The 15,143-nt window shown below is 44.5% G+C and overlaps 1 protein-coding gene across 1 annotated transcript in view; it reads right to left on the bottom strand.

The window, feature by feature from the left end:
* agap3 (ArfGAP with GTPase domain, ankyrin repeat and PH domain 3) overlaps positions 1-13,604 on the bottom strand; it is a 190,325-nt gene extending 176,721 nt beyond the window's left edge. Inside the window, exon 1 of the mRNA XM_066717538.1 lies at positions 12,768-13,604. Coding sequence (XP_066573635.1) covers positions 12,768-13,149 — 382 coding nt within the window. The 5' untranslated portion in view covers positions 13,150-13,604. The remainder of the gene's footprint in view (positions 1-12,767) is intronic.
* Between the last annotated feature and the right edge of the window lie 1,539 nt (positions 13,605-15,143).

Here is a 15,143-nt window from a genome sequence, read left to right on the forward strand (position 1 = left end):
AGAAAAAAAAAAAAAAGCAATTGCTCCTACTGGGGAACTTCAATTTACAGCTTAAGCTTTAAGTCTTACGAAAACAAGTCCAGAAACGGAGATAAACAAACACTCATTGGGTATTCAGAGCGGTTTGTGGCTCTAAAGTGTGCATTACCAGCGCAGTGCGGTCTAATTGAAAGCAGGGCTACAGTGGCTCGGTGTGGCTCGGCCCTCGTGCTGGCGTGGGTCCTCCTGCTGTGTGCTTGGCAGGTACCTGGGGCTCTCTTCCAGGTCATCATAGGAACAGGCCACACACCTACCACCATCCCAGATAAAATCCACCGGCAAGTCACACTTTACTAATCAAAATAAGGCATACAGTCATTACACTCTTAATGACCGGTGACGGGAAGTCCAAGTGTAGTTTCCCCATTTAGAAAACCAGAAACCACAATTCCCCCTGGCGTGGTACCCTTTTTTTTTTTTTTTTTTTTTTTTTTTTTAAATCAGTCACTGGGAGTGTGTTAATCCAGAATCCTACCCACCCACTGAGTATCTGTAGGAAATATCAATCTCCTGGTCTCAAGGGCGAGGCATTCGTCGGACTGGCCGATTTCACTAAACTACAGTGCAGTAGGGTTTTCTCAGTCAGTGTCTTTGCCCCCTCCACACATCATGATACCCCAGAGGTCTCCAAGGAGGGCCGCAACCAATCTGGCTTGTGGAGGGTTTGATCGACCATTTTCACAGATATAACCAGGAGTGAATGCATCCTAACAAGAAGCACACAAGTGACTCCGCACCAGAAATTTGAATTGAATCATTACCTTTAAAAAATTGACATCTAAAGTATAGCTAGCTAAGTGGATTCAAGAAAGCTCAACTTGTACAGTATGGAGGCTACAAAGCACCAGAAAAATAAATTACGAACAGACCAGTTCTTCGTGACTTCCGTGTCATTATCCTTCTGCGATGGGAGATCTAGGACCCTTTAACGGGAGCAGAGATCTATGTCGGCGCTCCTCGGGGATGGAGGCACAACGTCGGCACCAAAGTGACACCAGCTCACTCCCAGCTGAGGCCAGGCCAGGCCAGGCGGACCCACGAACCCTTGACTAACGAGCGCTCCTTCGGAGACGGGCCGGCTGGATCGTCTGTCATGTCCAGATGCCCATCTCTATCCAGCCTTCTAATAATGTCTACATGATGTCCCGTGCTGCCTGGACATGCAGGTGTACTGTAAACAACAGAGCAGATGCCTGAACTGTAACCCGGGACAGAACGGGTAGGGTTGCTCTGACAGAGGAAGGATGCAGAGTTTGGAACTAATGTGGCTCCTGATTGGATTATATTGAGCATTCATTGAACTGTGCGCCCCGTGAGCTGCACAGACCGACAAATCACAGACTAGGCACCCACGACCTTCCAAGCTCGTCAGACCTCAGCTGCAGACGTGGAGTGGAGCAATACTCAAGAGTGTGTGCGAGTGTGTATGTACATGAACTGTAGTAGCCAGAGAATGATTTAGCCCTTCTGCTCTGGAGTGAGAGAGAGAGAGAGAAACTGGAACGTAAGAAGTACGACGGTCGTGTCGGAGAAGGTGCATGTGACCCGGAAGACCGGTGATATGATTGTACACAATAACATGACTCCTAGATGGGTTTACAGCAATCGCCTACAGTTTAACCTTCTGGAGAGGCTTGGCTTGATCCCCATAGGATTACGCTCTCAGAAGTGGCAGCACACGTCGATGCTTTCATAACCCCCTGGAACAGCATGCTTTTCATTCAAGTTGCCTCTTTTCTTAAACGTAGAGAATAGACGTTTGTTTATTTATTTGCGGCTTCTTTAAGACTTTTGGAACGTCAATTACACTTGAGTCTACATTTTCCCCACATATAAATAAAAATAAATAAAATGCTAATGTTTAAACTCTGATAGCACAAAAGATGGAAGGCTTAAAGCATAGTTATTTATATTTTTTTGCATGCCGCCTAAAACATGAACCTGTCGGAAATATCATTGAAAGTGGCACAAGCATCTCTCATGCGCTCCAGGAAAACCAAAACCAAACAAAGGACCATTTCGGACAGCTGTCGAGGGGAAGGCTCGGATTACACAGGCCTCACACCCCACCCCCCCCCGGTAGTAACGCCTTCACTACACCAACCAGCAAAGGGAAGCTGTACCGCATCGACAGCAACTCCAACCCAGAGTTACAGCTCGATTTCCGCATCTTTCCAAGGAGAGGCCGCTATCATATCTGCCCTTTCAGCTCCGCCTCAGCCCGATTACCATCTCCGCGCAGTGCGTTTAAATATTGACTCCAGCTAACGAGAGGAATTTAAAAATTTGTAATGGAAACCGCATTTTGTGAACCTGGCAGTAATATATGGAAAATGTGGTGATGTTTTTACAGGGAAGTTCACTCCATAAGCAGAGAAGCCCATTATACATTCTTTGGGATTGTGGTGAAGACAGGAACCCGTACAGCACTAAAGATGGCAGCTCACATTGCCAACATTTACAGTCTGATGGAGGGGGAGAGAGTCGATCTAGATAATGGCATGTTCCCCCTACCATGCACTTCCCCCCCTCCCCGTTTCTTAACTTGGCTGCAGTGGTTTGTTTGCAGTGTGGAGAGCCTTTTCTCTTGAGATGTGAAAAATTTAGTCCTTGGCACATATTAAAAATGCAATTAAAGCCCACCTGCTCAGCATTCCATCTTCCACATTATAGCACAAAATACTAATATTGTAAAAATCAGCCACTTTTTCCAGCTATAATCTATGCCTTTTATACAAACAAATTAATTTTCTTTGAGGTGCCAATGAGAAATGTCAAGAGCATCCAAGTCATGAATTAAAAAATACTTTTAACATGACAATTTAACTTACTGATCTAAAACGTCATTCTTTAGTATTAGTTAAGGTTACTAAGAGAGTTCTGGATTATTTAAGCATTAGATCTTTAAACACCCATCCAAGAAAATATTGAATGTTAATATTAGCGATGATGTCAGCAAACCGTTGACAGTGATGGACGGGATTATCAGAAACTGGACAGGAAGGTGGTATTGTCACCATACAGGAAAAGAAACGTGATATGAAAATTATTTGCATTATTTCTACAACACAAAACACAGCTAGTTAATTCTGTAAACTGAGAAGTTAATTTCAGTCTCCACATCCATCCACGGTTTGCTTGGAACAAATGAACTGAGGCAGCATAGGGACAAAGTTTTTCTTTTCAGATGAAGATCCAGACCACATAAAGAGCTCATAATATCAAAGCAGTATCCGAGGGCCTCCACCGGGTAAACGAAAGCGAGCCCCGTCAGACAGGCTGCAATTAAATAACACTTTCGCAACTTGCGTTTGGCAGCTGGGGCAAAGTCTCGTGTCACTTGTGTCCAGACAATTCTGGGAGGTGCAGGTTAACTGGCTTCTTGAGGTTTCTCTAACCATCTTAAAGACTTAAAGACATAATATCCATTTACCCGTCAGTGAGAAAGCCCATCTCCAAACACAGGCAGCTTCTTCAGATAGGTTTTTTTTCCCCCCTCATTTAATTCCAGTCTTGCAAAGTATTAGACCCTCGTACTGAGCTACTGCTGAATAAACCAGAGTAGTGCATTACAGAAGAGCCATTATCTCCCATCATCATGAAGGGATATTTTCTATTAGCTGGCTCTCAAAAGCACCAATCACAATCGCCAGACCGGTAACGTTTCTAGTGCTAAAAAGAGATGGTTTGATAATGAAATTCAAGGGTACCCATAGCAAGTTCGACTCATTGCCATGTCTTTGTGTGTCTTGGCAAATGGCAGACGTTGCTAGGAGATCACATCTTTTATAAGTGCAAAAACACCCAAAAGGATGGGACACGCCATGACGATGACACCGCATTTTCACTATAACAAAGTCATTAAAATTAATAACTGATTCTTCCCAAACAGAAAAATGAAAGCTGCACTTTAAAAATAAATAAATAAAAGCAGTCATGTATGTTAATGTCGGATTAAACTCCGCCCTTTCAATCTGCTTCTTATTACAAAGAAATCACTTTAATAGCTGCATTCAATTAATATACAAATATGCGGGTTTATTTAGAAGCACATGGAAGTAAATTAACAGTAATTGTTTTGATTCAATTAAACTAAACCGTCAGCACAATATAGTGCACTTCCAATAATGTAAAGCTATACGTCTGAAAGCTGGTGAGGCTACCTTTGCAAAGAGCAAAATTAATAAGATCTGTACTAATTAACTTACTATTGCTAATGCAGTTTAAAGCGAAACTGTAGAGCAACAGATAAGACACTCAGCATAAAACTGTCATGTTTTGCAATTAAGTTTGGTGGTAAACAAAAGGCATCGAGAATGGAATGGATCCCAGTCCAAGAGATCAGTCCAAGTAAAGCCTTAATTAATCAATTAAGTACTTCACCATTTTATCTGAATATAGCGCTAGTTATATTTTTGATCACACAATGTCTCTTTAAAATGCTTCTCTGGTGCAGGATGGAGCAACGAGATTCCCGGAGTGGAGAACCATTTATGTTTTGACTGGACTGATAAGAACTATGTAGAAGTTGGGCTTTGTTTTCCCAAATTGTTCTACACTTTGAAGGATATTCACAATTGTTCTCTTGCAATGATGCTGTACATTCCAAGCAAAATTCAGTTGTGTATAACGCTACAAAATGATCTTGCATGTAGCCAAAACCTCACACTTTCAAGACTGCAACATCACACTGAGAATGATTGCAATCCTCTCAGTTCCTCCAACACAGCATTACAAAACCACCAGACCCAATCCTCGGGTCACAATCAATAGCAGATTTTTGTCTCTGTTCTGTTCTCCTTCACAAGAAATTAAGAAAAAGAATCTCATGTTTGACTGTATTCAAAGTGTGGCATGGACTGCGATATACAGCTGTATTTTCACATCACTGATACAATACAACTCTTAATATCAAGAGTCCCCCTTTAAAGGGGCTGCTTAATCCCTGCGTTACTGGCAAGTATGATTAGAAAAATGAATGGTTTCAAAGCGATGAACTGTAGAGCTGACTCTATAGAGGCGTTTAAAGCAGTGGTCTAAGCCGTGCCGAGATGGACTTGACTTTACTGCTGCTTTTACTCTCGAGGCCTCAAAAGAAAACATGTGCCAACTACCCGAAAGGTACCTGAAACAAAAACACTAACGCCAGGAATTTTTTGCCCCATCTAGTCAAGAATGGCAACCGTTGCTGGCGTTTGTAACCACGAGCCAGCAATGTCATCTAAGGTGACTCAGATGAGATGGCTGGATGAAGAACCAGAGTCAGTTTGCTTCCAAAACCCACATGTGCGAAAACGGGCCAAATAAAAAACATCCCCCGCTCAGTCGCCTAAAGAGAGGCACACAGTCCTCAAGTGTTGTTCTCACACCAGCTCGTGAAAGCAGGAATGGAGCTGTAGACATGGTTAATACCAGGGCACTCCTACTACAGGGTTTAAAATAGGCGATCAGTGCAGCAACGCCTCCAGATACACGGGCATGGAGTTGCACACGGCTATTCCAGCACACAGCAGATCACTGGACGTATACAATAAGGAAGAATTGCACTCCAGGACTAAGCAGCACGTCTTAACTCCAGAGCCAAATATTACCACATTTAACTTCATCTGCACTTTCGTATAAAGATGGCCTGTCGACTCTGCAGCACTGGATCGATCGGATGAGTTTGCACCATACTTACAGCATGCATGCAGTACAACCCGTGCTTCCTGATGACGAGGCACTCCTGCGATCGAGATGCTGCAGAGCACACAGAAAACTGGGTTAACCAAGAGCTTCTCTGCTGTCCATTCTGCCGAGCTCAGCGTGCGAGAGACATTCGCAACACTTGCATAGCTTTGAACGGCATCACTCGTTTCAAAGAATTCATCATCAGTGTAATGCTTAAATACAAATAAAAATCCCATCCTCGCTTACAGTGGAGAAGACATACATCTTCTAAACAGTTGTGCACTTGGGTTTAAAAGGTAGTCTTATTGTCCTGTAATAATGGCAGAAATCTAGAGATCTGGAGTAAGTTCTTTGCAGGTGATGCCAGATGTGTACAAACGTAAACCCCAAATTGTTATTGTCATTTGAGAGAAGCGCCGAGCTGCAGCTCAGTCGATATCAGGAAATACGAGTCAATGGTATATTGGGCATATTCATTGGTGAACCACCTTTATGTCATGGTGCTTAACAACAGATCAGTGACACAGCTGCCTTGAAGCTTACAGAACAGAGCAGAAATGCAGTAAAAAGTAAGTTGGGAATAATTTGAACATTGCAATACACAAGCAAAGGGAAATAAATGAATAATAAATTGTGGTTTGTGCAACAATTAGGCCAACAGTGCATTAACTCAATGGATCAATGACGAACCCAAACCACACACAGTGAAATCTGCCATTCAGAGCTCAGAGCATGCAGGCATAAACAAGCACACTTCCAGAAAGAGGCTGCAAAACAATAACAGCCTCAGTTTCTGAATGGCTCCAGGCAATGTTGCAAAATCTTGCCGAGCAGATTTCAGAAGCCCAGTTCCCATGGGTGCACAGCGTATCTCCTGGGCCAAACCTGCTTCTCCGGCATCTCCTACATCGAACAGCATGCAAAGCCTTTGCTGTGCACAGAAATCACCTGTTCCCTGCTCGTCCGATACAAACCACAGACAACTAACAACTCACCTGTCACTTCCACATTAGAGATACCTCGCCCCGGTGTAGCTATGCCGTTCTTTCCCTTTGTTCATTTAACTTATTAAGCATCACCCCCACCCCCCGGTGGTGAGAAACTGCAGGAATAAAAGGGCTCACCTCCCCACCCATTCAAACATAAATCGAATCCACGGCCCCGTTATCACTGTGGCCGATTATCTAGTGACTAACACTTTGATCCGGCACTTTAACGCCCTAGCTGTTGACAGGATTCAGATGGCACAGCCCACCACAAGCCCTGCACAAAATCAGTACAGTACCGCAATGCTCCTATCTAAGCAGGGGCTCTTGGTTCCTTAGCAACAGAAAATGTACAATAGTAAGATGCAGGGGGGGGGGGGGTACTGCAGCTTGCAAGAGCAGAGCGAACGGTGTGCATTTCTCCTGCGATGGACGGCTCTGCTTCGGCTTGTGCAGGACGGGAGGAAATCAATAGCAGCTGATCTTCAAAGACAAAACAAATGCGGTATGCTGGGGAGAGAAATGCAACCGTGTTGTCGAAAAATCCATAGTGCAAAATGAAGAACTAGCAAGAATACAAAAAATAAATAAAATTGAGACACGGAGGCAAGAAAAGTTCAAATACATCAAACGCAGATAAGCTGACCGGCATTTGGAAACCTTCCAAATGAAGTTGAAAGCATTCGGATTGATTTAATAGAGAGGAAATATCCAAATCTACTATTTGACAAATAACAAGGTTACCAGTATAACAATAAGATAAATGGCTACTGCTCATTCTGTTTCTGTGATATGAAGAAATGCATAGATATACAGAGTCAATACAGAATAAGAAAAGGGCAATCAAGTTTAATGTCTCTCCCTTTGGATCAGAAAATCCAAACCAAGGCCTACAGATGGTTTGAGGGGAAGACACGTCACAATCTCCACGCGAGTTCCATTCTCCACCGCGGATACTAAAGACTTGCACAGTTTACCTCGGCATCACAGCCAAAATCCTGTGTGGTTTCACACACAACCTCAAAGCCATTCCACACTCTCTCTGATAGCTCTATTTCCCAGATCATCATGAGAAGAAATGAAACGTAAGCCTGTCTCTGGGCAAGGTGTGCATGGTCCATACTTGTTACGCCATAGATTTGAATTGCTTTTGGACCCTTGGCTACAATGAAAAAAAATGGCAAACGTAGCATGTTTAACAGTTTACTGAATTCCAGGGCCAACAGACAGTTTTGTCATCTTTTTTAAGCATTATATAGGACACTTTCAATGCACAAACTACACGCAAGTTTGAGTGGTGCTGTATAAAAAAAAAAAAGTTATATGAAAAAAACACTAGCACATCCTGTAACTTTTTGCAGCAGTATGCAAAAAAGCTTCTCATCCCACTTTAAAAAATAGATTTAGTGCTGGGCTTCAAACCTTGACTCATCTCCATCACAACCACTATTACATATTGATCAAACAATCTCTCTCATTATGTCTACCATTGTTAGAACATTTTAATCAAAGCAAAACAAATAACGCTCTCAATTCCCATTTTATCCCTTTTCTTTCAGTCCTATTAAAAAAAAAAAAAAAAAAAAAAAGGTTTCATCAGTGCCCTTGTTTACTACCATGTATTAAATTATATTGAACAAATATTATTGCACACAGGTCTTTAACCCCCAGCTGTCACCACCAACACTGGACACAGTGTTCAAAATCCAAACGGTGTTTTATCATCACCCACAGTACAGACTGTCTCCCGCAAATTGGAAAACATCCGGCGATCAAGTGTGCGTATATCAGATGCACTAGTGTAGACCTCATATGGTCAGACAGAGAAGGGTGCGCTCCTCTCTGACCTGCTGAATAATAAAGACACACTATTGTAAAGAAACGCACAGCTGCCATGGTGCTCCACGTGCAGCCCCTTGCTTCACTCTCATGATTGATCATTATGCATGGAGGGGAGATTTCAGGCTTTGCACCTGCACAATATCTTCCATCCCCTGTGAATGCATGTTGTTGTTTTAACCTGCACTGCCCTACAACAATATACAAAATCTGATTTTACAAATCTGCTCAGGAATACAGTTTTCATGCATATTTCGGTAACCTGTGCACTGTGCATATGTAGCACTTTCATGACATAATCTAGCTAAATTGTCAAATTTCCAACCACAACATGATGTGCAGGACTGCAGACCAAAAGGCTGCATCCATAACACATCATCATATCTGTAAAAGTGCCACACTCAAATCTAATGGCCTACAGGATTGGATGTGATGTTGTAACATAACAAGCATAGCATTTCCTCTGTCCCTTTGCCTATTAGAGATTCAAATCCAGAAAATAAATTCATTACAAAACACTGCTTTTGAGCACTCAGTCTTTGATATCTTTTTGTGTGAGCATCAAAAGGGCATCTGAAGATAATCGATGTTAGACAGCAGAGAGTCTCTGACAGTAGATTTCTGAGTCAAGACTACATTTAACCAAAACAATACTAAATAAACATTCTGGAAGCCGTAATTAATGAGTTACACAATTCATTTAAATAGAAATGTATATAGAAATAACTGAATAACTTGCAATCCCCATTGTGATGATAAAGGCCCTCTCTCTATGTTTTTGCCTTCAGTCTCTCTAGCCCAATGCTGAGCATAAGGCGTGAGCTCGGCCCTTGTCCTGTTCGGGGGCTGCTCTGCAGAAAGAGGACGGCAGAGTGTGGAGCAGAACCCAGCAGCGGGGTTGAGAGTTGACAGTGGGACAAATATAGCACAGCGCACACAGGATTAAATCAAAGCCTGGGATGCCTATTAGTAGCTCAGAGTCAGAGAGAAGCTGTAACACAGGAAGCAATGAGGGAGAGAAAAACCCAGTACAGGAGGGGAGCAACACGAGTAATCAAACCCAAACCAATAACTGAACACTGACAATGGGTCAACTACACGGAAAGTGCATAGTCAAAGCCACTGACTTTTAGATTAACACACGAATAACTAAGTCAAATAAAGGAGCTACTACTATAACTGTGCCCCTGTCAGAGTAAATGAGCCACTGCACACAGCGGTTCACTTGATGCATGTACAGTTAGAACCTCACAAAAACAAACTTAAGTGCGTCAACTGCTGACACATAAATATGGGCTCAATATAAGAGTAGTGGGTAGCTTGTGTATTATCTGCCACACAGAAGCCATTTAGGAGAGCAGATAGACACAGATAATGGATAAATTAACCACACAATGACTGGCGTCAAAGACAGCAGTGTGGGATCATGTCTGTATGATTGTGCGTAGATGTTTGTGCCGTGCCAGCACAGTGTTGGGCTTCAATCGAGCAGAGCTACACGCTGCGAAAACGCCAGTATTATATTAAACTGTGCAGTGGGGATAGGCTTACAGAGCGGCCTTGGCAGATTCGGGTCAGGTACGAACAACGGCACAAAAATTAGATCCTACATGGCATCATAGCGTTGTGCGATTATATATTATAGACCATTGCAGCCATGGGGAGCATTTAGAGTAAGCGGTGTAGTTGTGGTCACTGAACCATATCAAAATACTTCAGGGAGGATATTATATACGTTTACTTATTTATTACAGCGTTACTTTAGTGAACGCCACCCTGGCTTTAAAGTGGATCCTACAATCCCAGAGTGGCACAAACAATACATATCTGCACCGTCAGAGTAAAGATGAACTGACTTGTGTAAATCGCTAACATTTAGTTTCACGCTTATGTGAAGTAATTCAGTGATTTCACAAGGCAGCACTCACCTATAAAAAGCAGGCCAATCCTATAGGCTGAGATAGTGGACTAGGCATATTTACAGTATTGCAAAATAAATTAACTAAAATAAATAACACTAACCACAAATTAAACTTCGTGAAGCAGAGTTAATTTTGATTTCAGATAGCGGAGAGTGGTTGTTTTGGCTGCACCGAAGCCCCTTTGGTTCAGTTAAATGCAGGGAAACAGTCCTTCAGAGGAGAGCATCACATTTGCCTTCCAGTGGCATTGCAGTGTGTAATAATACAACACATGTAGCGTCTACGCCGTGCAGAGAGGCTGCCAGTGCTGCCACTTCTCTGCACCTCTTCAAGAGGGTGTCAACTGTATAAGAGACACTCTAGACTTGCTTTATTTAGAAGGAAAACAGGAGAGAGTACTTCAGCCTTTGCCACATATGTTATGTAATGCTAACATACAAGGCTGTAATTACGTGGTTGAAATTTCACTTCTGAGATGCAGGGCTCTTAAATTTGCACACAGTTTCAGTTTGACTATTCAGTCCGTTATCCTGTGCCTATCTAGTCGAGAACTTAATACAATACTAGGCATGTCTGTTGAGAATGTCTGGATCGATGCCTTCATAACAAACTGCATGCATGCATGCATATCCACATACATGCATGCATATCCACTGGTTCCTGAATCGGTCTGAAGCCTGCCAATGAAGAATATTCACTATTTTTGTATTTGGTCACTGCAGATCTACGCTGGAAAAACATCATGCTTCCCATTTTCAATCAAAAATATCTGCACTGTGCTTATGGCTCTTTAAAGGACTACATCAATAAATGTAATGTATTTTAAAATGGTTATAGGAGAATAAACTCTCTCTTACAGAATAATCACTCTATCAAGCCAGCAATTCACATCAGGGTGAGCATACATTATCACTTCGTGGAGAAAGCCAGCCACGGACTCATCTACCTTTCAAGAGATTTATTCCTTCATCTATTTTTCTGCTGGTGTTTAAAAGCAGGTGGGGGTCCAATATTAAAGTCGCAAAGAGAGGAGTTCAAAACCCTTTACATGACACTACATGCGAGTTACACACAGGTTATCCAACCCTTTACAGGGATTTTCCTCTTAATAAAAGAGAGAGCAGTAACTGTTTGACAGGAACGGACTTATACGGAAAGCAAACGTAGGCTGGGAGGTGTTAAACCCTCTCCTTTTGGAGTTCATGTTATTGTTAGACAGACACACACAGGTTGGTGTGTGTAAATAACTCCTTTAAACCAATGACAGATGATAAAGACCAGGACAGTGTTAAAGGGACTTAGCCTAACTAAACCATCCATAATCCTCTGTTTACAGATTTAGCATAAGTACAATTACAAAGATACCAGGTAACACACAAAATCGTGATCAGTGGCATTTGATTGAAGAGGGGGGTTTGGGGTACTAAAAGTAAAACTGACTGCACCACGTTTAAGAGTGGCAAGGCACTGTGTGAGGTGTTACTAAGATGAGATGCCCCAGTGTCTTCCATCCTATTCTGGGATTGAAGGAAACCACTGGAAAAACTTCACAGAGGGGAAGTGAGCACATGGAAATGCAATGGCTAAATACAAATGACTGAAAACCGCACAGTCGCCCTAAAAACTAAAAGGCTGCACACTGACTACAGTCCCATAACGACCACTCTCACAAAGCCACGCATTGTGCTCTTGTAAAGGCTAAGCGTGTCGGAAATGCGTGATACTGACCGTGTGTAATAAACCGGCGCACAGCACGTAGGCGGCAGGAGCCGGCGTGAGGCCAGCGCAGCACTCAGCTCTGCGGTCGAGCCCCACAGTGCGACACGGGGCTCCACACAGCACCGGCGTGGGCAGCCCCAGCCCCAGCCCCAGCCCCAGCCCCCGCCACAGACACTCACTGTGGTGATCCGGTTCGAGTCAGGGTCCGGTAGCACACGCAGCTCTGCCGGTGCTTGCACTATCCGGGGGAAATAACTTGCACGTGTGCGCTGGCGTATTTTTAGCATCCGTTTAAACAATATATTTGTATTACGAAGTTAAATCCATACATGAGCAAATACTTTCCTTTCCTGTTGCCTACACTGCACACCTATCTCAGACAGTGCAAGCTACTCTGCAACGGCGATAAGACTGCAAACAACTATTGACATGAGTAAAGCATGCATTTGACACCAGTAAAGCATGAACCCGCGAGTAGGCGGTTCTGCTGCTCAGCTGCTCAGCTGCCTCAGACCCAGTCCAGTTGTGCGGGTGTCGTCTGCGCACAGGACACAATGTCACCCTCTCTCCGCGCCGCTGTGTCCACACTCACCCTCGATGGATATGACGTGCTCCCGGATCTGGTTCTGCAGGGCCAGGTCGTCGATGCGCTCGATCAGGTCGTAAATGGCGTAAATGTTCGGGTGGACCGACTCGAACCGCTGGATCTCGCCCCGGATGGCCGCCGAGTTGGACAACACGAACTGCGACCCGGGCGGGCCGGACTGGGCGCCTTGGCCCGACACCGTGCCCGACCCGAACTGAGACGCCGCCGAGCCCGAGGACGGTCCGGATCCGAACTGGGACGGGATGGAGGGGGGCACCGGGACCGGCACCGGAGCCGGGACCGTGCCGGGGGTGGGCATGGCCGGCTGCGACTGCTGGGAGATGCCGGACACCGAGACCGACACCGGGACGGCCGACTGGAAATTCATCGCGGCGGGGAGGTGGAGGAGCACTTTCCACACGGCGGATTAATGGAGAAACGCAGACAATGCAGCAGCGGCCGAGCGGGGATGCGGGAGAGTCCGTGGGATTGAGGCAGCCGGAGAGGCGCTTCTCTGCAGTGCTCGGGTCTCCCCCACTAGAACAAAAAGCGGCTGCTGCTCATATTATTGAAACTTGGTAGCGGTTCATTGTCCTGCTCGCTGCCGGAGTGTTAATTTGTATCGCCGGGTCCGGGGCTTTGTGCTGGATGGCTACAGTATTGCCGGCTGCGCCCTGCCACTGGATGCTGCGTGTTGCTCTCCCTCTCTCGGTATTAATGCACGGGTCGCAATGGCTCTGTCAGCTGCAGACAATGAAAGAAAGCGACGCAAAGCCGGTGCCAGCGCTACTGACGGGCTGTGCTGCCGCGGCGCTCAAATAAACTCCCCCGAATCCGCCTGGAGCCCGAGCGGTCCCGGCCCACCTCCTCCTCCGCACGCCGTGACGTCACCACGCACGCAATAGTGCTCCGAGGGCTTCTAGAGCAAGGGGGGGGGACTGGATAACGGAGACAGTGTAAACGGAACCTGCGCCGCATTTTAATACCTGTCTTTTATGTAACGGCGTCGTTTGGAAGGAGATCAAATGAAATCACTATAAGACAAGCTCAGTCTCAGTTAGACAAAGGTAGTTAGGAGGGCTGGTGCACAATGGATGACTCTCAGCTTTTGAGATAGATTACAGACTGTAACCTGAACATCATTTTTGTCTTTAAATGCTTTAAATGAAAAGGTGCCGGGGGTGCATTGTGGACTAAGGCTGCAGCACCTTTTGATGCAATAAATAATTGTTTTCTGTGAAGCAGCTTATATTAGATCCAGATTTATATTGTTTTCGTTATATTGTTTGTAAACTCTGGTAGCATATTCCAAGCCATGAGGATATACACATGTGCAAAGATGCCAGGAGCTCAGTGTCTCCTCAAGCTCAATGAACCTGTCCAGAGTCTCGTCTCTGGCAGGTCTTCAGCATTGGGTGCGTGTCGACAATAGTGAACTCCACTCTGTGTAGGTGAACTCTGAGAGGGTGATCAGGGGGGTTATGTGTGTGCAGTGAGATGGATCCACACAAGTCAGTTTTTGTTTAGTTTTTTTCAGCCCAAGGGGTAAATCATGTCCAACCCTGTTTTTGTCACGGAGCCCTGCCAAGCTCACGTCTTGGAGATAGCTGTGAGGCTCGAGCCGAATAGTCCGGATGCATCAGGGCTCCTCTGAGGACGTGGCCGATACAATGACCCTGGAACAGAGGAGACTAAGTGGGGACTTGATTCCAGTCTTCAAAGTCATGAAAGGCATCGACCACATCAGACCAGAGGAGCTTTTCCAGATCAGCAGGGACACACGCACCCGGGGACATAAATGGAAATTGGGCTTCAAGGCATTCAAGACAGAAAACAGGAGACACTTCTTCACACAGAAGAATTGTCACAATCTGGAACAAACTCCCCAGCGATGTGGCTGAAGAGACAATTTGGGAACATTCAAAAACAGACCGGATAGGATCCTTGGATCACTTGGATTCGTCAAGAGGACCACTTTATTATTGTTTGTGTTCAGCCTAGACAATTAGTTTCACTTGGTGACTACAGCTATAGTTAAACCCAGGCCCCAAGGACATGACAAGATACAGATATTTTACAGATTGTTAAACAGGAGAGTGTATAGAAAAATACAGAGGCATTTCACCAGTGAGATGATGATTATACGACAGAGCTGACCGCTCATGTTCATGTGATGAAGCAGGGATAACTTTTGTATATCATAAGGAGGTGTGGGTTTCTGTCTGTGCTCGATCACAGTAATTAACAGCCGCATTTCTAATTGTTACATCTATTGAGGATTGCTTTCAAAAGGAACAGGACACAGCATGCTTCAAATTTGATAAATTATTGAATGACCAATTAAGCGTATGTAACACCAGAAAAAATCTTCCTTTTCCCATT

Source organism: Amia ocellicauda, chromosome 2, assembly GCF_036373705.1.
Source record: "Amia ocellicauda isolate fAmiCal2 chromosome 2, fAmiCal2.hap1, whole genome shotgun sequence".
In the NCBI taxonomy this organism is placed as follows: domain Eukaryota; kingdom Metazoa; phylum Chordata; class Actinopteri; order Amiiformes; family Amiidae; genus Amia; species Amia ocellicauda.